Source organism: Canis aureus, chromosome X (genome assembly GCF_053574225.1).
Source record: "Canis aureus isolate CA01 chromosome X, VMU_Caureus_v.1.0, whole genome shotgun sequence".
NCBI classification, from domain to species: Eukaryota; Metazoa; Chordata; class Mammalia; order Carnivora; family Canidae; genus Canis; species Canis aureus.
The window spans coordinates 124324711-124348502 of record NC_135649.1 but is presented as its reverse complement, the minus strand read 5'-3'; the positions used below and the strand labels follow the sequence as shown (position 1 = coordinate 124348502).

Below are 23792 nucleotides of genomic sequence, written 5' to 3'. Positions count from 1 at the left end.
CCGCGGGGCCGGACACCGTAGTGGACGGAGCCCCCGCCTGCCGTGTGGGGAGGGTGCCCCCAGTGTCCCCACGGGCGGTCCCTCAGCCCCAGGCCGCTGACCGACCGCCGTGAGTGGCTCACCCGGGGCCGAGGCGGGTGCTGAGATGCCTCGTGGGCCTCGTGCGCAGCACACACGACCTAAGTGGCTGGAACCTGTACGAAAAGATGGACAGCCTGCTGACGTTCCGCAGACACCAGGGCAGCCTGCCCACGGAGGTGAGCGGCGGGGTGGGCAGGCGCAGTGCTGCGGGAGGGGGTCGGGCCAGCCCGGGGTCCCTGCACGGTGCCCCCGGCTGACGGCCCGTGCCCCTCAGGTCGTCCACTGCGCGCTGCAGTGCACCTACTATGCGCTCCTGTGGCAGATCGTGGCGGCCACGGACCGGCTGCCGTCCCAGGTGGGTGCAGGCGCGGATGGGGTGGGGCCTGTGCTCTGCAGCCGTGCACGGGGTGGGGTGGGGTGGGGGGACCTGGGTGGAGTGGGTGCAGGCACAGGCCCCGTCATCTGTCGTCCCGGGCTGGCGGGGCTCCGGGGCTGTGACGTGAGCGCCCACCTGGGGCCACGGCCCGAGCGCCCTGTGCACCTGTCCCACGAAGCAAGGGTGTCTGTGGGCGGAGACCTCAGTCCCTGGTGCTGGCCAGTCCCTGCGTGGGGCGCCAGACAGGTTCCGGGGTATGTCTGTGCTTCTCTGGGGGTGCGTAGGCCTCAGTCGGTCCTGAGCAGCACAGGGCAGTGGGGCGAGAATAGGGGGTGATGGAGGTGGGGGTGACGGGGAGGGGCAGTGGGGGTGGGGGGGGAGTGGCGGGGCGTGTGGGGTGACGGTGGGGAGGCGGATGGGGAAAGGAGATATAGGACGGGAGGGGCGGGGTGCATGCCATCATGATGGGAGGCCCCGCCCCCGCCCCCCAGGAGGCGCTCCTGGACCTGAGGAAGCGGCTGCTCAAGTTCTGCCTGGCGTGCCGCGTGTACCTGAGCCACCAGAGCAAGGTGCTGAGCGAGAAGGTGGGTGTGGCCGCGGGGGACCGTGGGGGCCGGACATGGGGACAGGCCGCACCAGCTGTCTGGAGCCTGCCGCGAGGCGGTGGCCTGCCGGTGCCCCAGGCGTGGACAGAGGTGCCTCTGCGCCTCTGGTGGCTCTGGCACACGGAGTCTGTGGGGGCACGAGTGGGGGAGCCGGGGTGAAGGCTCGGCGATGCGGGTCCGGGCTCCTGGTGTCCACTCGGGAGACTGTCCCGCTGTGGATAAAGTGTGTCTCATGCGCGGCCGTTCACTGGGGGGGGGGGGGGTGTCCCTCGGCAGCCATTGCCCTGTCCTATGACCCTGCGCGCCCCGTGCACCAGGTGTGTCACGGCCTCCCTGTCCGTGGGGCTCGGTGGTGGCCTCAGCCCGCCCTTCCTGCCCGGGTGCTGGGGACGTTTCCGATCGCCATCCGTGTGTGGGGTGTGGGTCTCGGGTGTCCGTCAGCATGTGCTGCGGCCGCATGTTGGGTTTCTGGTGGACGGGGGTTACGTTACAGGGTGTGTGTCCTGCACGTGTGTTGTCCATGTGCGGGGTGTGCAGGCCCAGCTGTGTGTCCCGACTGCGTGTTGTGCATGTGTCCTAACAGCCTGTTGCATGTACAGTGTGCCCTGCCTGTGTGTTGCGTGCATGTCCCAACCGCGTGTTGCAGGTGTCCTGCCCGCGTGTTGCGTGTGCATGTCCTGACCACATGTTGCATGTGCAGCGTGTGTCCTGCCCACGTGTTGTGTCCCAACTGCACGTTGCATGTGTGCAGCGTGCGCACGTCCCGCCTGCGTGTCCCATCGTTCTGCTGTCACCCTTGAGCGCCGGCATGTGACCCCAAGCGTCCCGCGTGCTTGTCCCATCTGTACCTTCACACTTGGGCCTGTTGTGCCTGCGGGATGGGATTCAGGTGAGGGCGCCGGGTGCTGAATGCCCTGGGAGCTCTGTGTGGGCGGCGCATGAGGTGGGTCCCTGTGGGGGTGGGGTCCTGTCCCTGGGCGCCCCCTCACCCCTCGCCCCCTCAGGCCTTCATCCTGCTGTGTGACCTGCTGCTCATCCTGAGCCACCAGGGCCCCGAGGAGGACACGGGCCTGGGGCTGCTGTTCTTCGTCCCTGATCACGTCCTGCAGTGCAAGCTGCTCACCTTCGTCAGGGAGCACGTGTTCCTGGAGGACGCGGGAGCCGCAGGTCAGCCTCCTGGGGACCTGGGGGAGACGTGCGGGGCCTCGGGGGTGGGGGGGACTTGGAGGGAGCCAGGGCAACCTGGGGCAGGAGGGGGCCTGGCGGGGAGCTGGGAGAGAGCCAGGGGCAGGAGGGCGGGAGAGCGCCGGGGGGCAGGTGGGGGGACCTCTGGGGGGGGGAGGAGAGGTGGGACAGGCAGGGGGCAGGAGGGGAGAGAGCTGGGGGCAGCCCGAGGGCACAGGGCAGGAGGGGCCCTGGGGAGCCTGGATGGGGCTTGGGGTGCTGTGCCCCCTGGGTTCTGGAGCTGCATCCCCGGGCGTGTGTCGCTGTGGTTCGTGCTGTGAGGGGGGCGTGGGGCCTGTCCAGGCAGGCGGTCAGGACCCGGACATGCAGGGGCCCACGGCCCTCCTGGTCTGGGTCTGCGCCTGCACCCTGGGGTCAGGGTGTGCGCTGGTGGCCCTGCCCCCTTGCTGTCCCGGCTCCCGTCCCCGGACACGACAGGGGCGGCGGAAGGCAGGGCGTGGGCTGTGTCCCCAGGTGGCCGCCGAGTGTACAGGGAGGAGGACGCGGACGAGCTGCACGAGCTGTTCCACAGGAGGAACATGCTGGCCGTGTTCTGCAAGCTCATCGTGTGCAACGTGCTGGAGATGAGCGCGGCCGCCGCCGTGTACCAGTTCTACCTGAAGGTGTGTGCGCGGCTGCCCAGACATGGGGGCGACGCGTGCAAAGTACCCACGGACTCTCCGTTGGGACCCGGGTCCTCCCCCGGAGAAGCCCACGTGCGCGTGTGGACGGCGTCCCCCTTGGTGTCTCGGGCCGTGTTCTGTGTCACGCCTCTTCCCACAGCTGGGCCCTGGGGTGCGTTTTCACTTGGGGCGTCGTGTCCTGGGTTTTCAAGCTGTGCCGGGTGGTTCACGGAAGCACCGCTGTTGGCACTTTCCTCTCCGAGAGTGAGTGTGAGCGTAGTGAGGGCCGGGCTGAGCCGAGGCACTACCGTCTGCGCCAGATCAGCGGGGGCAGTGGTTCTGACGACCGCGTGGCGGGGGGCCGGCGACGGAGGAACGCGTGATGCCCAGACGCGAGGGGAGATGCTGGCGGAGGAGTCGGCGGCTAAGTGGGTGGACGACGCCTGGGTGGCTGTGTAGACGGACAGATGGGCAGGGGAGGCTGTGACGGGTGGATGAGTCGGTGGGCACATGGATGGCTGCGTGGACAGACGGACAACTGGGCAGGTGGAGGAGTGGCGGGTACCCGCGTGGGTGCATGCACGGAGGACGGCCGCAGTGGACAGTCACCGCACCTCCCGTCCCAGAAGCCGCTCCGTCGGGACCTCCTTTTGGTGTTGGTGTACGACAGAGACGTGAACCCCTTGTTCGGGGTCATTTGTGGGAAATCCGGTCTCGATCCCTTTTTGACTCTTGAGTTTGGTGTGTGCCACGCTGTTTCTCTTCCCCCGTCTTCACCCTGCGTGGGCCTGAGGCTCACGGCACGCAGGGGCTGCGAGGACCAACGCCCCAGGTCGTGTGGGGTGCGCCCCCTCCCAGGTGGTGCTGAGCGCACCGTGGGGTCCCCGTCCAGGAGGCCCCGGGGAGCCCGGGGTCCGAGCTGCGTGGCCGCCCTGAGTGTGTCCCGTGGAACACGGCGAGGAGAGCGTGGGCGCGCAGGCAGGGCGGTGCTGACGGCTTCCGTGTGGCTCACAGCACTATCATCACTTTGGCGACATCATCAAGGAGACCATGACGAGGACGAGACAGAACGACAGGCTGCGCAACGCGCTGTCCCTGCTCCTGTGCCTGCAGCAGGTGAGTGTCTCCCGGCGCCCCGGCGTGGGCCGCATCGTGGGGACACCCCGCCACGGCACCGCTGCCCCTCGCGGCCCAGCCGTGCGCACACCCCTCCACCCGGACACCGGGCTTGGTGTGCAATCGGTCCTGCTTCGCAGCCGGGGGTGTCTGCCTCTCATCACCAGGGGCGACTCAGACGCGTGGGGAGGGTCTCGAGCGCGGGCCGCGTGGACGTCCGTGGCATTGGGGTCTCAGAAGACCGCGCGTCCGCCCCTTCTCCTGGTTCTGGCTCTGTGCACCCACGTGGGGCCGCTGACGTGCGAGGTTTCTGGAAGGACGTGGGTCCCGTCTCTCCCCCCGGGGCTGAGTCTCCACGCGTTTGGCAGGGCCGGGGGGTGTCCGCTGCCCCTGTGGTCCCGGCCCTGGTGCTGCCTGTGGGCGTGGGGGGCAGGCCCCTCCCTGGGCACTTGGCGCACGGGCTCTGCCCGCGGGTTCCGGAACGCGGCTTCTGTTTCCCGATTCCCGAGGGCTGTGCACACCTGCGACACCCACTCACCTCACCGTGCACACCCCTGACACTCAACAGTGATGCGGAGCTTCCCCAGGGCAAGCGTGCAACGTTGTCACCACGTCCCCACCACGGAGGCCCCCGCCAAGTCTCGCTGGTTTCCTGTGGAGCCCGTGGTCGTCGGGGAGGGCGGGGCAGGTGTCACCCGCGGCCTGGGCGTCCGCGGATCCCGCCGTGGGTAGCGGAGTGTGCCGCCGTGCTTGTCCCCCCCCTCCCAGCCCCTGCAGGGTCCCCTGCAGACAGCCTTGGGCCCGCTGCCTCAGCCCTGGGTGGAGGGGCGCGGAGGGGGGCGCAGGAGACGCTTGCTTCTCTGGGTGTTGTTGAACGTCAGTGCCCGGGGCAGGGGGCACAGTCAGGCCGCCAGCCCCCGGCTCCTGTGCGGGCTTCACGCTCTGTGCCCCACTCCTGCGACCGCAAGGCCACGCTGTGCCTCCTCGTAGCGCTGACGGGGCGCGGACGCGACGCCCCACGCACACGGCGCCCCCCTGCGCTCCAGGCGCGGCACCCCTGCAGCCGAGCATGTACAGGGCCACTGCCAGGTGCCGGGCCGCGGGGTCGCCCGCACCCCTGCCCCACAGCCCTGTGCTCCCGCAGCTGTTCCAGAAGCACGTGGACACGTACGGCCTCGGCTCCGACCCCATCGAGTTCATCTGCGGCCCCTTCTACTCCATCCGCCTGCTGGCCCGCCGCTTCGCACTCACGCTCGGCTTCGACTCTGCCCGCGACGCTGCCCACCTGATCCACAGGTGCATGCCGGGAGGGGCCCTGACCTGCCCGACCCATGCCCCGGCCCGTGCCACCTGCCGCTGTGCTCCCAGGTGTCCCATCCTGCCCCCTTGTGACCCCCGCCTGACCCCGGCCTCATCATGACCCTGCCCGACTCTGACCCCTGCCCAGCCCCTTTCCCGGGCATGACCCCGCCTGACCCTGTCCCCACTGTGACCCCAACCCGATTCCTGTCCCCATCCGATCCCTGTCCCAGCCCCACCTGACCCCAGTCCCTGGCGTGACCCCACCTGATCACTGTGTGCAGTGACCCCGCCGATCCCTGTCCCCGGAGTGACCCCCACCAGCCACCCTGCCCCAATGAGCGCCACCTGGTGCTGTGCCCCGTCTAATACCCGCCCTCCCCCCAAGCCTCACCTGACCCCACCCGTCCCGTGGGAGCCCCACCTGACGCCCCACTGCCTCCCGTCTGTGCCTCCGCCCTCCGCCCCACCTCCCTGCGGGACCCGTCCCCAGGCGCGGGCTGGCGTTCGCCTTCTCCGAGTCCCCGGTACCCGAGGAGGAGGCCCGCCAGCGCTTCCCCAACCTCAGCTTCCTGCTCGTGCTGGCCGAGTTCTCGTGCAAGATCCCGCCCGCGGAGCGCGCGGCTGCGTGAGTGTGCAGGCCCCGGGCTGAGGCCCCGGGAGGGGCGCGGGAATGGGAGGTTCTCGGGTGGGCATGACCCGGGCTGAGGGTCGCCGCTCCCTCTGGCGGGCTGAGCCTGCGCTGCTGGGGTCCGTGCTGCAGGATCGCCCTGTGGCTGCGGGGGGCGCCTCTCCCGCGGGGTTCCGGGGCCCTTAGCCCAGCAGGGGACGGACCACGGGGTGCCTGGGGGCGTCTCCCCTGACGTCCCCACCACGCCCCCTGTTGCCCGCAGACTCGCCCACTTCCAGGACTCCATCCCTGAGGGCGTGCCCGTGTTTGGGGAGGGGGACATGAACCCCATGCTCGCCTACCGCAAGTCCCTGATGCGCACGGACTACATGGCGCAGGGGGAGGAGGAGCCCGCCGCCAACCCGTTCGACGCCATATGCAAGGACAGCAAGCGGCCCCAAGGTGGGGAGAGTGGCCCGGGTGGGGAGGGGTGGCCGCGGGGCCCGGGCTGACGGCTCCCGGCCTGCAGAGCTGCCCGCGGGGACGTGCTCCACCTGGACGCCAGACACGCTGGCCAGCTGCGCCGCGGGGGACCGGGAGCCGAGAAGCTGCTCCTCCAAGGAGCGGAAGCCCAAGAGGTGAGGCCGCCGCGGCCCTGCGTTGGGGTGGAGCGGGGCTGCCAGGCCGAGTGTCCCAGAGCAGGGCCTGGGGACGGCTGCGACGGGACGCTGGCCCGACGGGGGCCCGCCCGGGTGTGCAGCAGGGACGGGGCTGTTGGGGGCGGGAGGCAGGTGTGCACACTGCTCCTCCCGCGTCCCCCTGCTGCACAGCACTGTCCACGCTGCCCGTAGCGCCACCAACACTGGGGACATGACCGTGTTAGAGCTGCCGCTGGGGCCCACGTCCTGGGGACTGTGCCTTGTCCACGTGTCTCCCTGTCCTGCCTTCCCTCGGCCATCCACACATGTTCCGTCCACGGCACAGTCCCTGCCTTGGTCTCCCTGGAAACGGGCCACCCCTGGTCTCTGGCAGGGACATCTTTGATGTGGACTTCCTGTCGTCCGAGGACTCCGAGAACTCCTCCAACGAGGACGTGGATGTGGAGGGCATCTCTGTCCAGGAGGTTGGTGCCGCTGGGCCTCTGGGCGGTGGCCGTGTGGGGCATGGACGTGGGGCTGCCTCTCCTGCCTGCGCCCCCCCATCCCAGGGTGCTCAGAGGGACGTCCCACCTAATGGGGTCCTGGGCGACACTGTGGCCTCCGTGCCCAGGGTGGGTGGGAGCAGGTCCCTGCACACGTTCGCAGGAGACTCAGGCTCTGGTCAGAGGGCTCACCAGGTGTCTGCCGCATGGACGATCTGAGGCTCCCGGATGGGGGGATGGGGGCCAGGCCCTGAGCCGACCCAGTGTGCGCTCCAGGCCCACGCAGGGTCCTAGGGGCCGCAGGCTGGCAAGGGGTGGTCCCCGTGCCCTGGCCTGCTGAGCTTCAGACACTGGGCTTGGGGTGCCCTCGGTCCTCGGCATGTCTGCTGGCTCCTGCCTGGCTGCCCTCTAGTCACGCCTCCAAGAGCCGCGGATCTGGGGTGGCTCTGAGACTGGTGCGGGGGCTCCTGGGGGTGTGGGGGGCGGTTCGTGTGTCGGCCCTGGGTGCCGTTGGACGCTGGGGTGCAGGAGGGGGTCAGTGACCCAACCCAGGGGGCCGCGGGAGGGTTGGGGGGTTCAGTGTGCCAGGCCTGGGGGGCCCTGGGGGTCAGGGTGCAGGGGAGGCCGCGCCCCAAGCCCGCTCTGCATCCCGGCCTTGCTCTGGCGCTCCAGGGCCCTGGCAGGGGGAGGTCCCCGCCCCCTCCCGAGTCCCCGCCCCCCGCCCCCCGCCGACTGGGAACAGGCCTGGGCCGGAGCGCTCCGTCCTCCAGCACGGTCCTCCACCTGTCCGTCCCTGTCGGGTCCTGAGGGCTGTTCTCTGCATCCCCAGGGGGCGTCGGACTGAAGAGGATGCAGGCCCCGGTGGGACTCCTCACATCGGGGGTCACGAGTTCCCCGTTGGTCACCGCCTCGTGTCAACCACAGCCACCCGGTCCTGGGGACGGGGAGCCAGCGGCCTCCAGGGGCGGCCAACCGGGGCCCTGCGGTCTTCAGGGGAGGCCGGTGACCTCTGATGTCCGCAGCTGCACACGCGAACCCGTGTGTGGGGAGCGACCCCGTGGCCGCGGCCTGGGGCCCCCCATGGTGCCCGCGCACCCGCCCCCCTGCCCACCAGGTGCCTACTTGCCTGCAACGTCCTCGCTGGCTACTGCTGCACGCGGCTGGAAGGTTCCAGAACCAGCTTGCCCCGCCCTGAGCACGGTGCTGGTCTCCAAGCTGCGGCTCTGCTGCTCCTCACAGCTGGGCCTCCGTTGGGTGCATAGGGGTGTCCGGCGCTGTGGGCCAGCGGCAGGGCCGGGTGGGAGGGGCCGCTCCCCCGGGTCCTGACGAGGTGCGGCCTGGACCCTCGCAGGACGCCCTCCCCTGACAGGTGGGGGGCGGGCACCCTGCCATGTAGACCCCGTGCCGGTGCCATACCTGAGCCCCTGCTGTGGGGAGGACGACGTGCACGTGTGCACAGGGAGGGAGGACGACATGCCCGTGTGCACGGGGAGGGAGAGGTCGGTGTGCGGGGAGGACCCCGCCGGGGGCGGAGGCAAACACGTGTGCCCGTGGTACGCGTCCCTGTGCCCGCTGGGCCTTGGGAGCCACTGTGGGCGAGCGCGGCCCCTGGTGGCGGCGGGACCGCTAGGGGTTGTGGGGAGGGCCTCCCTGCTGGGCACGGCAGGCCACAGGGCCAGGGCTGCAGCGTGGACGGGGTCTCCCGTGCTGACACTGCCGTCCGCCCCAGCAGCGCCCCCGCCTGCTGTGTGACCTGAGTGTGCCGTGTCCGCGTCGAGGGCCGGGTAAGCCGAGCCCGTCACAAAATCCTTAAACTCTTTATTTGAAAATACAAACGTGATCTCGTAAAACATTTTTAAACCGCTATACACACCAAATAAAAGTTAACTTTACACGTTTTGTACATGTACACAAACACGTGAGTACACGCGAGGGGTGCTCCTTGGCAGGTCCCGCGTGGAGGGCGGTGGCTGGGGCAGCGCCCCAGACACTGCTGTGGACGGACACCTCCTGGAATGTTCCGGACCCACCTCGTAAGAACACGGGGCTGCCCCACACCCACAGGTCAGCACGCGGCGGGCGAGCTCCAGGCGCGGAACCGGGCTGCCCTCCACGTGGACGGACGTCGGCCGGGCGGGTGAGTCTGCAGGGGCCGCGTGTGTCCTGCCTGTCGGGGGTCCTTGCACGGATGTGGGCCCCTGGACGGGCAGGGACAATGCTCGACGGCCACCTGACCAGCTTCCAGGAAGAAAGAACAACCTGTCGTCCGGCACAAATCACGTCCCACGGAAGTCCCGATGGGACACACGCCGCTGTGCGCGCAGCAAGCGCCCGCCCGTCCTGGAGGCGCGGTCACGAGGGCGGCAGGTCATCGTCCTCACACGCATACTCGTACAGGTCCACGGCGCCCAGGGCGGACGGTGCCTCGAAGAAGGGCCTCTGGGCCAGCGGAGACCTCAGGGAGCTCAGCTTCTGCTCCACGGGGCTGAGCTCGGCTTCGTACCTGCAAGAACGCGGTCCTGAGCACCCTGGGGCACGGCCCCCTGTCCCCTGCCTCGTGCGGTGCACTTGCGCCCAGCCCCAGGTGCCCCTGGAAGTCACCCCTGGGAACGCGCTGACGTGTCACCGGGGCCGGCTCCTGCCCACAGGGACGGGCAGCACGTCGTGCACACGGAGGGCTGCACGCAGCAGACGCAGCAGGGAGTGTGAGGTTGGGTGTGCACCGAGGGCTGGGGTCCACGCAGGACAGGCGGCCACCCGACGGAGGTCGTGGGGACGTCCTAGCAGGGCAGCGGCGGGTACCACTGCGGCCGTGCACGCAGCAAGGCCTTAGAGCCTGTGCTGTCGCCCCTGCAGCGGCTGCCACGCCCAGCACACCCGTGGCCACTTGGCTGCCGGCCGCCCGCCGCCCACTGCAGACCGCGACTAACTGCCCTGCCGGCAGCAAATATCAGGAAGCGCTGGGGGACAGGACACCCAGAGCCACGCACTGGAGGCCACTAAACCTGGCGGAAGCGGCCAAGGCCACAGGACGCGGAGATGCGTCCTGGGGATGCCCGCCGGCTCTGGCACACTCACGCAGCAGGCAGCCAGTGAGGCGCTCCACGCGCAGTTTTAGGATCACACGGGCACAAGGATTTGCCGTGTGGCCGACGCACCGATGCCCATGACCAAGGAAGGCTGGCAACATGCAACCCCAGAGTCGAGATGAGGACAGGGCCAGCACGGGCTCACGGTCACCCCACAGCCACTAGCTGGGGCTGGGGTGCCGAGGCTCCAACGGTCCCAGAGACCCCGCACCCGGCCCGCGGGCCCGTTCGGGGAAATCACCAGCGGCTCCCCCGACGCGCGTGCAGGTGAAACCCCGTGGCCACAGCCCTGTGAGGGAGAAGGCAGGCAGGCTCGCCCTGACGCCTCGGCCGGAGGGCACCGCGGAGATGCACGCACAGCGGCTGCTCTGCCCTCGGGACGTGGGGGCCTGGGGCGCACAGCACGTCCCCACTAACCCGCACCCAGTCCCCGTGATCCCTCCACCGGAGGAGGTGCACCAAAACCACGCCGGCAGGAAGGGCCATGGCCCTGACCCACCCATGAAGCGGCCTGCGGCTCTGAGCGACGCGGCATCCGACACGGGGACACCAGGGCCACAGCCTGAGACGGCAGCACACACGCACGCGGCGTCAATGGGACGAGCCTCTCAGAGGCGACGCTGCCATGAAAGTGGCGCCCACGCGTTAGGGGGAAGCCAAGAACCGCGGCTCCGCGGGGCCCTCGGGAGCGTGAGGCCTCCGGGAGGGCCGGTCCACGAGGTGGCAGGCAAACGTCTGGCCATGTGGCCGAGTGCCCACCGATGCCCGGCGCTGGCAGGGCCCGTGGGAGGGAGGCTGGCTGCACACCGCGGTGTCAGGGAAGCACGAGCCGGAGGAGCAGCGCCGAGTACCGCCAGGAGCTGGGGGGCAGGATGAGGGGGGCTGGACGTGCCCGGCCTCACCGGGACCCTTGGGGCTGGGGTTAGCCCCCCAAGACAGCCCCGTGCGCACCCCGCCCCCGGGCCCAGCAGACCAGGAGCCCGTGGACTTGAGGCTCCCACCCTACAGGCTCCACTGCTGCCCGCGACCACATGGGAAACTCGCCTGACCCTGGGTGACCCTGACCCGGTGCCAGGGGCCCTCGGGTGCCTGCGGTGGGTAGGTGAGGGCCCCTGACGGGAATGGGGAGCACGCGTGTGACCAGAGCCCGTCGCGTGTGTGTGGCCGGATGGACCCCCAGAGTTCCAGGCGACCCAAGGGTCAAGAGCGCAGGGGGCCGGGCAGGACGCAGGGCGGGGTACGGCACGGCGCACACACCCTGCAGGGCGGCTGTGGGGCCGGGGAGGGGTCACCCGGGCCTCCCGGTGGGTGCTCACAGGTCGCTGTCGGGGCAGAGCCGCGTGGCACTGCCTGGCCTGCGTCCAGAAAAGGGGTGGAGGCCGGCGCTGGGGCGGGCGCGGCTGGGGTGCGGCGGCTGCACTCGGCACCTGGCCCCTGACCCCAGGACGAGCCCTCCCGCGGCCGCCCCGGGTTCCCCTCAGGGTTCAGGGCCCACGTGCCCGCCCTGCCCTGTCCCATGGACACACGGCCGGGAGGCGCGTGAGCAGCCCCCGGGCCCCGCCTGTGGCCGAGGCTGTGGGAGTCGGGGGCACCGCCGCCCGCGTACCACCTGGGCCCTCCCGCCACGCCTGCGACCCGTGCCCACTCACCCGTCCTCCCACGGCTCGGCCGCCGCCTCCTCGGCCACCAGGATGTCATACTCCTCGGCGGCGTACTTCTCCCAGTCGGACAACTCCGGGCCTTCGCTCTCACTGTCCTGCACGAGACACGTGCGTCACGCGGCACGGCCGCAGCGGGCACCCCGAGCCCCCGGCCACACTCACCCTCAGCAGGGAGACCTGTTCCTTCTGCTCGTGGTCGAGGTATTTCTCGATGTTGAAGAAGGTGTCGAAGAACACGTTGGCGAGCTTACACCTCTTCAGGTCGCGCAGGGTGATCTTCCCTACGGGGCGAGAACCGCCACATGGTCACGTGGGTGGGGGGACGCGGGCGCCCGTCCTGAGGAGCCTTGACAATCGGCCCACTACTGCGCTTGGTGGGCATCCGGCCCGACAGCACCGCACCACCGGCGGCCGCGGCAGGGCGGACACGTGGGTGGGTCGCGGCACACTAGCGCCCGGCACGCGGGAACAGACGCTGCGGCCGCAGGGGAGCCCACGCACACACCACGGGGCGCCACGGGGCACGGCCCAGGGCCAGCGCAGGGACCGTCAGCACCCCAGACCCGGTTCCCCGCGGCAACCGTCCGCGTCCAGGCGTCCCGCGGGAGCAGCCTCCTGTCCCGCTGCCCTGGGAACGCCCTCCTCCGACCCCTGCTGGCTGCGCCCTGGCCGCAGGCTCCTCAGCTGAGGGGTGTCAGGAGGTCCCCGGGTGGGGATGTGCGCCCGGGGCCGCGCCCACAGCAGGAGCTCCTGCTCCATGTCCCCGAGCTGGGGAATTGGAGCACAGGTGGAGGGATATGGCGTCAGGGACACCCCTGACCCTTGAAGGACACGTGTGCTCACCCCACAGGGCAGGATCCTCCCACGGGCGAGGCGGAGGGGGCACGGGGGGGTGGCCGGCTGGGCCGCACTGTGTGGGGTCCACACTCAGCAGTCACCACCACTGGGGGACGAGGGCGCTCACGTCACACAGGACGGCACCTCCTCACCCACCCTGGGTGGCGTCTTGCGGCAAGGTTGGGACCAGGCCTCCCCAAGGCCCGCTCACCCTCATCACCAGCTCACAGTGGGGATGCCATTCCCTCAGGGGCGCCCTTCACACGGCCGTTGCTCACACAGGGAGCATCACACGTGAGGCTATCTCCTCTCACTCGAGAGAAACGTGCTGTCGCTCAGGGCATCCATCTCCCAGGAAGAACATCCCGTCACACGGGGTGTCTCCTACACAGGGGGGTACCACAGGGGGACATGGCACATGGGGAGCATCCCCTCACACCTCACAGAGCAGACCTTCCCTCACACAGGCTGAGGCAATATCCCAGGGGGACGTCCCCTCAGAGTGGCTTCTCCCTCACAAAGGGGGGTCACCACACCTCACGGGGGTAATCACCTCACACAATGTGTCCCCTCACACAGGGGGGACATCCCCTCACGGGGGTCACCACAGCTCACGGGGGGGATCACCTCATACAATGTGTCCCCTGACATGGGGGGGACATCCCTTCAACGGGGACAAGCACAGCTCACGCAGTGGAGAGAGGAGTCCCCTCACACATGTCCCCTCACACGGAACTGCATCATAGGTCACGGCGAGGAATCCCCTCATATGTGTCTCCTCACTCGAGGGGCCATCCCCTCACAGGGGGCAGCACAGCTCACGGCAGTGGGGCAATCACCTCACACGATATGTCTCCTCACACGGGGGCGTCCCATCTCGGGGAATCACCTCACACGCTGTGCCCCTCCCTCCGGGAAACCTCGCCCCGCCCGGGCAGGTGTCGCAACTATGCTGAGGAATCACCTAGACAATGTGTCGCCTCACGGGGACACCGCCCACGGGGCCGCCCCCCACGGGTGCCCCACGGCGCGCTCACGGAGCCTCACCGTCGTTCTGCGGCTTCACCAGGTCCAGCATCTGGCACAGGCAGTCCTCGAAGGGCAGGGCCTCGATGGCCATGCTGTCCAGCCGGCGGCACTGCTCCTCGTAGAAGTACTCGAGCTCGAACATGGACAGCGCCCCGTCCCCGTCCAGGTCCATGCAGCGGAACCAGTACTCGATGCTGCAGCGCGGCGGGCCGCGGGGACACGTGCTGGGGCGGCGCCGCAGGACCCCGCGCACACCCGCCCGCCCCCGCCAAGAGTCGCACCGGCGGCCGCCGAGTCCCTACCTGGTTGGAGTTCTCTTGTCTTCCTCGGAGAGCAGAAACCACACGAAGTCGGCGTAGCTGATCTTTCCCTCCTTTTGCACCTTCCTGCCCCTGCCGTCGACGGGGAGAGCGAGAGCGCGTGTGCGGCAGCCAGGCGGGGTGGCTCCCGGGCCTCTCACGCTCATGGCCTCCCAGGCCCCGCCCACGCGACAGCGGCGTCTGCTGCCCTTTCTGATGACCTCCCGTGACAGAGAGTGTGTCCTCCTAACGATCTCACGAGGCAGGAGTGTGGGCGTCCCCGTGACACCACGTGACGAAGCGGCGTGGGGCTTCCCTATGAGCTTGTGTGACAGCAGCATGTGTCCCCCTTACCAGTGACCTCCCATGACAAACGTCCTCCACGATGACCTCGCGTGACCCCAGCACTCCCTGTCAACGCCTGACGAGCCCCCGGGGGGTGACTGAGCTAGGGCCGGACTGAGGCGCCGCGCCAGGAAGCACCGAGCGGCAAGGACGGCGGGACGTACCTCGTCACGGCCCCAGAGAATATCCTCTCAATCATCTTGGTGGAGACGGCTGCGGACACAGAGTGGGCGGTGAGCGCAGGGGGACGCGGGGCCCCTGAGCCCACGTCAGAGGACGAGAGTGGGCGGCCGCCCGGGGGCCCGACAGTGCACTGTCAAGGGTGGGACACGCCCACTTGCACACCTGCAGACGCTCTGCTGCCCGACACGCACACGTGGTGATAGAATCCAAATGCCTTCAACTCACACCCGCCAGGTGACAAGCACCGCACCAGCAAGCGTGGGTGTGGGTCACAGAGCACCACCGACTGGGCAGGTGACACACCCCCGCCTAGTCCCGGTCCCGTCCCCGGCGGTGGGGAGTCTGAGCTCCACGAGGGGTCGCGGCTGGTGACCCCAAGGCCGGTCTCCCGGGCGGGCGGCCGTCTCGTCCCCGCGTCCTCACGTGCGCATCCCTCTGTGCGCGCTGTGTCCTAACGCCCTCGTCTAACACCGGGTCCTGACCTCGGGGCCCCGCTACTGACGTCGTGTGCCCGTCATCACCTCTAAGCCCCACGCTTCCACTTAGAGTCCCATCCTGGAGTCTGGGGAACGTGGCCCCAACAAATGAATTTTGGGGGACACGGTTCGGCCCCACCCAGCGCAGCACCCGCCAGACGGGGAGAGGAAGACAAAGTCCCTCTGCACATCTCCTGGTTCATCCCACCCTGAAGACTGGTCTCCCGCCGCAGGATGGCTGGGTGCTGCAACAGGCTGGACTGCGTGCCCCAGAACACGTCTACACCCGGACTCCTGGTACCGGGACGCAGGGCCTCAAATGGAGGTAGAGCGCTGCAGGTGGGACGACGGGAGGATCTGAGCTGGGCTCGCCTGGACCACGTGGCCCTGCGTCCAGCGACAGGGGTCCTCGCAAGAGACAGAGGAGGAGCCACAGACGCAGGGGAGGAGCCCCGTGAGGACAGAGACGGGAGGGACGCGGCCACCAGCCCGGGGACGCCTGGGGCCACCGACGCTGGAAGAGGCGGTAGGGCCCCTCCCCAGAGCCTCTGGAGGGAGCGTGTCCCCCCTGGACCTCAGACTCAGGTCCCCAGAGCTCGGGGAGGATGAATCCGACCGCTGGAGGGTCCCAGTTTGTGGTCACTTGCTCCAATGACCTCAGCCGCCTGCACAGCCCCCCTAGGTGACCGTCCATATCCACATGTCCCGCGTGTGTCCCTGGCTCGTGTGTGCCCTGCGCTGTCATGCACATGGCCATCTCACGCAGGTGACCACGCCATGGCAGCAGACACAGCAGGGCCCCGAGGGCCAGCACCTGCATCCCCTCGTCCCCTCGTCCCATGGGCCGCACGCTCACCGTGGTCGTTGTGCCGGGCCAGGTCCTGGGAATCGATGAGGAGGTCGTGGTCCGTGTCCAGCTCCCAGAACTTGCAGTAGATGACGTAGAAGTGCTCGTACGAGAAGTACTCCGTCAGCTGGTTGATGTCTGCTTCCTCTTCCAAGAGCGCCACGTTCTGCCAAAACACAGCCAGCAGAACTGCCGCACCTTCCAGAGCAGCGGGGCCTCTCTGTGCGTGCGGCCCCCCGAGGCGTCTCACACTACGACGGTGGGGGCCCCAAACTGGCATAGACAGGCCTGAGCGTCCGGAGCACAGCACCCAGGCCAGGCGCGCGCCAAGCTCAGGGTCATGCCGGAGACTGCCTGGCTGCTGCTGGCACCGTGAAGCAGCCTGTGGTCACTGCTGTCACAGCGGGGCCTCCTTGTGTGGCAGGTCAACACCCCCCTCGCTAATGCCCACGTGTCCACGGGACCTGAGTGAAGAGGACACCCTGCTCCCAGTGCCCATGGGTCATTTCTCCTGCGTGGATGGTGCATGGTGGAGGGTCAATGGGTGGGTAGGTGGGTAGAGGACGCGGAGAATACAAGATGGAGAAGAGACAGGGAACAGCTGGAGAAAGGTAGAAGACGGAGTGGAGGATGGAGGGAGGAGGGTGAAGGATGGAGGGAGGAGGGTGGAGGATGGAGGGAGGAGGGAGGAGGATGGAGAGGAGGGTGGAGGATAGAAGGAGGAGGGTGGAGGATGGAAGGAGGAGAGTGGGGGTGGAGGGAGGAGGGTGGGGGATGGAGGGAGGAGGATGCAGGATGGAGGGAGGAGGGTGGATGGAGTAAAGGGTGGAGGATGGATGGGGTGAAGGGAGGAGGGTGAAGGATGGAGGGAGGAGAGGAGGATGATGGGAGGAGGGTAGAGGGAGGAGGGTGGAGGATGGATGGGGTAGAGGGTGGAGGATGGAGGGAGGAGGATGGAGAAGAGATGGGTGGGGAGAGGGTGGAGAACGGGTGGTGGGGGGTGGAGGAGGGACAGAGGAGGGTGCAGAGCGGGTGGATGAAGGAGGCTGGAGCACGGGTGGGCGGGTAGACGGTGGAGGGGCAGGACGATCGCGGATGGAAGAGAAAGGAGGGTGCAGGATGGAGCGGGCGACGGAGGGCATGTGCGCCGCAGGGGCAGGGAGGTGCGGGCCCCACGGCCCCGCTGGCCGCTACCTGCAGGAACGTGCTCCTCCGGAGCTCCGCGCACGTGATCCTCCCCGACCAGGACCTGTTGACGGTGTAGAAAATCCTCTGTATGACCTGCGGGAGGAAGGCCGTGAGCAGGGCGCCTGGCCCCGGGGGATGCGGGGCCCCCTCCGCACAGGCCCAGCAGCGCGGTGACAATGACGGTGCCCCGGACCACAGGGAGGCGGCCAGGGGACCCAGGGGGCCGCTTATCCGCCCCCGAGGGGCCTGCACCGCCCAGGGGGACCAGGGCACACACAGATACACCTCAGCAGGCGGGGGGCCGGGGACAGCTCCCGGAGGCGGGAGTCCTCACGGCGGGTGAAGGACCCAGCTGCGCTGACCTCATGCAAGAACGCCCAACTCGATCGCACGCACGCTGGGGCAGGACCCGGGTCCGCAGTCGCACACGCGCTGGGGCAGGACATGGGTCCTGGTCTGCACGCGCACTGGGGCCTAGACCTGGGTCCTTGTTCACACGCGCGCTGGGGCCTGGACCCGGGTCCTCATTCAGACTCTGAGGCAGGACTCGAGTCCTTGTCGGCACATGCACTGGGGCCTGGACCCGGGTCCTTGTCTGCACACGCGCTGGGGCCTGGGCCCGGGTCCTTGTCTACATGCTCACTGGGGCCTGGACCCGGGTCCTCGTTGGCACGAGCACTGGGGTCTGGACTCGGGTTCTTGTCTACATGCTCACTGGGGCCTAGACCCAGGTCCTTGTCTGCACGTGTGCTGGGGCAGGACCCGGGTCCTCGTTGGCACGCTCACTGGGGCCGGGAGCTGGGGCGGAGGCTGTGCACATGGACTCACCGTGGTGATGTAGCGAGAGTGGAACTCTGACGCCTCCTTCAGGAAGGCTAAGCCCGGGTGCGTGTTCACCACATCCTGCACACAAACACAAGATGTTGCGGCGCACACGCAGAGCCCGCCAGGCACTAGCACCACATCCGCCGCCAAGCCCTGCACAGTGTACACGCCGGGGCTGCCGAGTGCAGACGCCCCAACCACGTGGCAGTGGGCAAACCACGACCCCAAGGCTACGAGTCTGTGCCCCTCAGGCTCATGCGGCGGCGGCTCGGGGCGGCTTACCGCAAGCCCCGTCACGATCTCGGACCATTAACTGACTCCACGCGTATGAACACACTGAGGACCCACGCAAACGCCCCTGTGGAGGGTTCAAATACCCTCGTTTACGAGGCACGGTCACATGACCCAGGAGGTTGCATGGGCTGCACAGATCGGAGAACACCGCCCTGCACCCTCAGCTACCACTCTGCCACCTGCGACCATGGCCTGACCGGGTCTGGGGGAGCACGGGCCGTTCTAGAACACGGAGCCCTGCCCCTACACCGCACCAACACAGTGGGGCTGCGCCCCGAGTCTCCGCAGCCCAAATGCTGCAGTTGCTCACGGTCCCCCACTCACACCCCTGCACCATGGGGGGGCACACTGGGTCCTCCCTCTCACATCCTGCACTGCGAGGAGCACACTAGGCTGTCCCCAGACACCCTGCACCGCAGGGAGCACACCAGGACCTCCCCCACACACCCCTGCACTGCGGGGGGCAATGAGGTCACCCCCCCCACACCCCTAAAGCGTCTGGCCCCTGAGCCATCTCTTTCGCAGGCAGTTCCCCAAGGGAAGGGAGCCTGAGTCCCAGGCAGCGTGCAGTGTAGACGGAAAGCCGGGCCTAGAGGAGGGGAGGAGCGTGCGGGGGGATGCAGGGCCTACCTGTAGGAAGGGGACAAAGTCCTCTTGCACCAGGTAATTGCAGCCGGGGTTCATGAGCAGGTGCAGGAACTTGGCCGCGTCGTCGTGACAGTTGTGGAGGATCCTGCGGGGGAGGGGTGTGAGGGGGTGCCCAGTGATGACCTCACAGGGCAGCACGGGCCCCTCCCCAACACGGGCCAGGGCGGGCCGTGATCCTGAGGCGGCCCCAGGACAGGACGGCCAGCGCGTGCCCTGGAGGCCGCTGCCCCCTCCTGGTCAGGCCGGGGAGCAGGGGACCTGGGGCCACGCCTGCCCTCCCCACCCCGTCCCCGCGCAGGCCCCGGACTCACTTCCTCCACATGGCGACGAACTTGTGGACGGAGACGGAGCCGGTGCGCTCTCCCCCGGCGCTGCAGAAGAGCGGCCCCTTCCAGTAGAGCGGGCAGCCGCACGCCTGCAGCGGGGACACAAGGGCCGCAGGGTCAGCACCTGCCTCCGAGCACCCCCATGCGCCCTGCAGGATGCCGACAGCCCGCTGCACGAGGTGCCCCAAACGTGCACCCCACCCGCACGGTGCCCCCACGCTCCTCCCCAACACAGCACACACTCGGTTCCCACACACCGGCAGCCAAGAGGCACCCATGGCAGCTGTTATGTTGGGTGCCGGGAATGCAGGACGGGGACGGGGACGGTCTGCAGCACGTGACCAGCAGGCCCCCCAAATCTGCGGGTCCAGCAGTGGGCAACGACTGTGGCCAAGGGGACGCACAGCGTGAGGACGGGCGGGCCATGCGACAGGGACAACAGTGCCCCTGAACGTCTCCACGTGGGCAGCGGTGTGGCGTGTGGCGGGGGCGCCGGCACACAGGCTGGGGACAGACACCGAAGCTCTGGCCTCGGACCGCAAGGAGGGAGGGAGGAGCCCAGGGAGGCGGAGGCGGAGGCGGAGGCGGCATCCTCCACGCACACAGCGGCGAAACCGGCAGTTGAAGGCCGCCACTCAAATGCATGAACGCAGGTAAGCGCCCCTCGGCAGGAGTCGCCAGGCGCAAGCGTCAGAAAGCAGCAGTCGGGATGTCCGCCGTCCCCGCAGGGCCCGCAGGTGTCAGGAAGGCGTGGGCACGCACAGCTTCACGCCCGCGTGGCACAGCCCTGGGGACACGTCTGCAAGGCACTCTACGTGCCACGTGAAGCTTTGCCCGCCAGGTGTGTGGAGCCCCGAGGCCTGGCCATGAGCGCGTGCACACGTTTGGGGAGAAAGTCCCGGGCCCCACGCGGCCCTGCCACGGTCACAGGAAGGGGCGGCTGTTCATGCTCGTGCTGGGCGCGCACGTGGAAGCGCCAGGGTCTGTGCAGGGGCGCGGGGCGTCGGGGCCGCCGCGGGTCAGGAGCGCGCGCTGCCATCCCACAGACCCTCGGCGGCGCGCGGCACGGCATTAGACGCTAGCAGCGAGGAAACCCCCCCGCAGGATGCCGACCGCGGGCGGCGCCTTTCTCTGGTTTCTTCTTTGCAGTTTCAGTAACGTGTCCTCCCGCACGGGGCTCGAGCGCGTCACCACAGGACCACGGGGCGCGCGCTCTCCCCAGCTCCACCTCTGCCGGTCAGAGACTCTAATAAACCGCCTGCGGGGAAAACCCACAGCGCACACGGGAGCGCAGGACCCCTCTGCGCCCAGCTGGGGCCTGCGCAGGGGCAGGCGCGTCCCCACACGGCTGAGCCAGGGCCCTGGCGGGACACACAGGAGCGACAAGGGCCCGAGGGCAGGACTGGGATTCATGGCGGGGGACGGAGGCGCATCATCGCCTGCCGAACCGGGGCCAAGGTGCTGGAAGCAACGAGCACGGACGGAGTAACCGACCGTACGAGCAGAGCACGGGAGTCACAGGGACTAATGTCTTTTGACCTTCCCGGAAAGAAACGGGTCCGACCGCAGACACGTCTGGGCTCCCGTGTGGGTTCTACTGAACACAGATGCAAAAGTAAACCCGATTCCAGACAGAAGGCTCCAGAAAAGGGCCTGGTCAGGAACGGCCCTGGGCCATTCTGTGAGGACACCCTGACCGCCAAGCGGACACGAATTCCGGGGACACAGGAGGCCACTGAGGTCTTTCCTGGAGCGAGATGCTAACCCTCAAGCAGACGTGCTCATGGTCTCCACGTGCACAAGTGACCGAGCACGCGGGTCTACGGTACGGAACACACGAGCTAGGTCAACAGGAGACCAGGACCCCACTCTTAAGATGCACGACTGAGGTGAGAACACACACGGTCATACACGCACAGTCCACGACAGTGTCAACAGATGCACGGCTGACGGGACAGAGCAGCCACCACAAGTGGGCTCAGGCCATGGAGGCCGGGGGGCCGCGTGCACGGCTGGCGGGGACATGAATTGCTGCCATGCTGTGGAAACTGCATGCCCGGGTCCTCCGTGCTTACACACGGAACAGTCATGGAGTCCACAGTCAGGGGGCAAGGGCATGTGTAGATACACACACCTGGAAAATAACTGAACGCACGGACTCTAACCAAACCCTGCACGCCCGTGTGCACAGCAGCGTTCTTCACAGCCGTCCAAATCTGACATGCACGCACACCCGTCCGTGGGCGAGCACGTCAACACCACGCGGCCCAGCCACATGGAATGCAGTTACTTGGCCGTGAACGCGAGCAGAGCGCTGACACCTGCTGCCACGTGCAGGGGCTCCGAGGACCCGAGAAATCCCCAACAGACCGTCCATGGCCGCAGAGAGCGGACAGCGTGCCAGGAGCTGGGGGACGGCGGGTCTGCTGAGGCGATGAGAACGTTCTGGAACCAGATCATGCTAACGGGCACACAACAGGCTACGTGTCATGAGCGGGTCTGACCGTACTCTTACGACTGGTAAGATGCCAATGGCAGTTTACGTGAGTTTTACCACAGCAAAGACAGAAGTGTCTACTGCGTGACTCTGTAAACGGAAAATCCCAGAAAAGTCACCTAACCAACAGTACTTCCGGCGGCCAGGGACGAGCAGGTGGCCAGGAAGGGCAGATTCGGGGCGCACAGGGAGTGCGTACCGTCGGACTGCATGCACAGTGTCAGGGACACACACAGGTCACAGCTCCTCAGATCACACACAGGAAGCGTGTGCCTGCGTCCGCCCCGGGGACACCTCAGGGAAGCCGCGGAGGATGGGGACGTGCACGGGCGAAACACACACACACCAGAAAGTGCTCAACGTGACCACCAGGGAAATGAGAAACAAAGCCCCGAGGAGGTGCCCGCACACACGCGGTGGAACAGCTGAAGTCAAAGGGTCGAACCAAGCGCCAGGGAGGTTGGCGGGGAACGGGCGCACTCGAGCACTGCGGCCTGGAGATGTGCCACGGACAGCACTTCTGGAAGGCATTTCCAGGTTCTTATAAAACCCGTCGCCAACAATGCCAAGTCCGAGTATCTGCTGCCTGCGAGATACAGATGTGCACACACACACACGCAACGGTTGCTCTCCTCAGCAAACACCACGGATACAACCAAGAGCTGGCCCACTGGGAAACACATAAGGCACAGCGAGTGTCCACAGCGGGCAGCCTCCGGCAGTCTGTGAGCCGGGGGGGGGGGGGGGGGCGTATCACAATTATTCCGTGTGAAAGACACCAGGAAGCACAGAGAGAGCACGGCACGGTCCCTGCCACATGATATTCCTGAAGCGGCAACATAGCGCCAGCCTGTGTGTGACGGGCAGGGAGCCAGGAGCGGACCAGCTGCAAGGATAGTCTGGCGGCAGGGACGGCACTCCCCGCCCTGACGAGGACGCGTGCGGGGGACACGTTCACGAGACACAGTGCGCTGTACGTGTAACACGGGGAATCTCCCTGTGCGTCATGTCAACTCTACACCAACGACGCTGACCAAGAAGGAACGAGTCACTGCAGAAGCTAGGAAAGAACAACCAGGTAGAAAAACCTGCAAGAAAATGGTAAAGATGAGCGCAGAAATCGCGACCAAAAAAACAAAACGATGATCCCAGAAGCTGACGGGTGCTCATGTGAAAAGTGAGCCGAATCCGTCTCCACTGTGGCCACACGACAAAGGAAGCCGAGACAAACAATACTAAGTCCCTGGAGGCTCACGTGCAGGCCTGGTCAGGACGCTAAAAGCGATACAAGGAAACGAGAAAAAATACCGAAGCAACTAACGTACAAGTCACACAAAGAACCGTTTCAGAGACACGTGAACAGGTGAGAACCGAGTCTACGGGTACACGCTAGCAGAGCAAAGCCGCCTGCACGACGTCAGCAGAGAGGACACGCTCCGTGAAGGGGCCTGTGCCCTCGGGGCAGCGGCTCCGTGGGAGGTGGGAGGTTCTCGGTTCCGGTCTCCTCACAGGCCCCAGGACAAGGAGCGAGCACGGGAACGGCGGCAGGAGGAAAACCGTCCTGGCAGAGGACCACGGGTCACGCACTGGGCGACGAGCAGCACCACGGAGAACCGAGCGCACGTCTCCGTGAACCGGCGTCGCGGACATTCCTCCAATACCGTGTCCGCAAACCACCAGGAACGCCAAGCAGACGTGCCCGAGGACGCCGCTGCCCGCGTCCGTGATCGCCAGCCCGTACACGTCACGCGGCACCGCTGCCGGGGCCCGATGGCCAATGCGTCACGTGTTCATGCACACACTACCCGGGGGACTCATGACACCGAGACGGCGGCACCGACGTGGGAGCGAGCACAGACATGACTGTGGTGTGTGCGGACCCGGCGCCATGTGCCTGTGACTCGGCTCCCACACGGACAGCACGGTGCGTGGGGGAGCCTTGGCCTCCTGCCGCATCAGCCTGCTTCTCCGGGGGCCTCGGGGGGAACGTGAGAACGTGCTGCTTACCCCTGAAACCCGCTCCTTCAGCCAGAGGTTGCAGCATGGCGCGCCCACTGTCGCAGCCTGATGGTCACACGCGTCACTGCGGCTGCAGCCGGAGGTCCGCTGTCCTGCGGGCCGGGTTCTGGGGGAAACAGGACGGGCACGGGCGGGACGCGGGGACGTGAGCGAC

General features: G+C 67.8%; 2 protein-coding genes across 3 annotated transcripts in view; one reads left to right on the top strand and one right to left on the bottom strand.

Moving 5' to 3' along the window:
* LOC144308438 (cohesin subunit SA-2-like) overlaps positions 1-8974 on the top strand; it is a 48034-nt gene extending 39060 nt beyond the window's left edge. The window contains exons 22-33 of the mRNA XM_077888895.1: positions 170-257; positions 356-436; positions 949-1041; positions 2067-2229; positions 2761-2909; positions 3924-4025; positions 5170-5321; positions 5818-5952; positions 6218-6396; positions 6464-6572; positions 6967-7057; positions 7905-8974. Of these exons, the coding sequence (XP_077745021.1) occupies positions 170-257; positions 356-436; positions 949-1041; positions 2067-2229; positions 2761-2909; positions 3924-4025; positions 5170-5321; positions 5818-5952; positions 6218-6396; positions 6464-6572; positions 6967-7057; positions 7905-7919 (1357 nt within the window). The 3' untranslated portion in view covers positions 7920-8974. The remainder of the gene's footprint in view (positions 1-169; positions 258-355; positions 437-948; positions 1042-2066; positions 2230-2760; positions 2910-3923; positions 4026-5169; positions 5322-5817; positions 5953-6217; positions 6397-6463; positions 6573-6966; positions 7058-7904) is intronic.
* PPP2R3B (protein phosphatase 2 regulatory subunit B''beta) overlaps positions 8877-23792 on the bottom strand; it is a 35980-nt gene continuing 21064 nt past the window's right edge. For both annotated transcript variants that reach the window (XM_077888897.1, XM_077888898.1), the window contains exons 3-13: positions 19108-19211; positions 18779-18881; positions 17858-17932; positions 17036-17122; positions 15851-16007; positions 14500-14548; positions 13994-14083; positions 13710-13885; positions 11988-12106; positions 11814-11920; positions 8877-9578 (exon numbers count right to left, since the gene is read on the bottom strand). In XM_077888897.1, coding sequence (XP_077745023.1) covers positions 9428-9578; positions 11814-11920; positions 11988-12106; positions 13710-13885; positions 13994-14083; positions 14500-14548; positions 15851-16007; positions 17036-17122; positions 17858-17932; positions 18779-18881; positions 19108-19211 — 1218 coding nt within the window. In that variant the 3' untranslated portion in view covers positions 8877-9427. The remainder of the gene's footprint in view (positions 9579-11813; positions 11921-11987; positions 12107-13709; positions 13886-13993; positions 14084-14499; positions 14549-15850; positions 16008-17035; positions 17123-17857; positions 17933-18778; positions 18882-19107; positions 19212-23792) is intronic.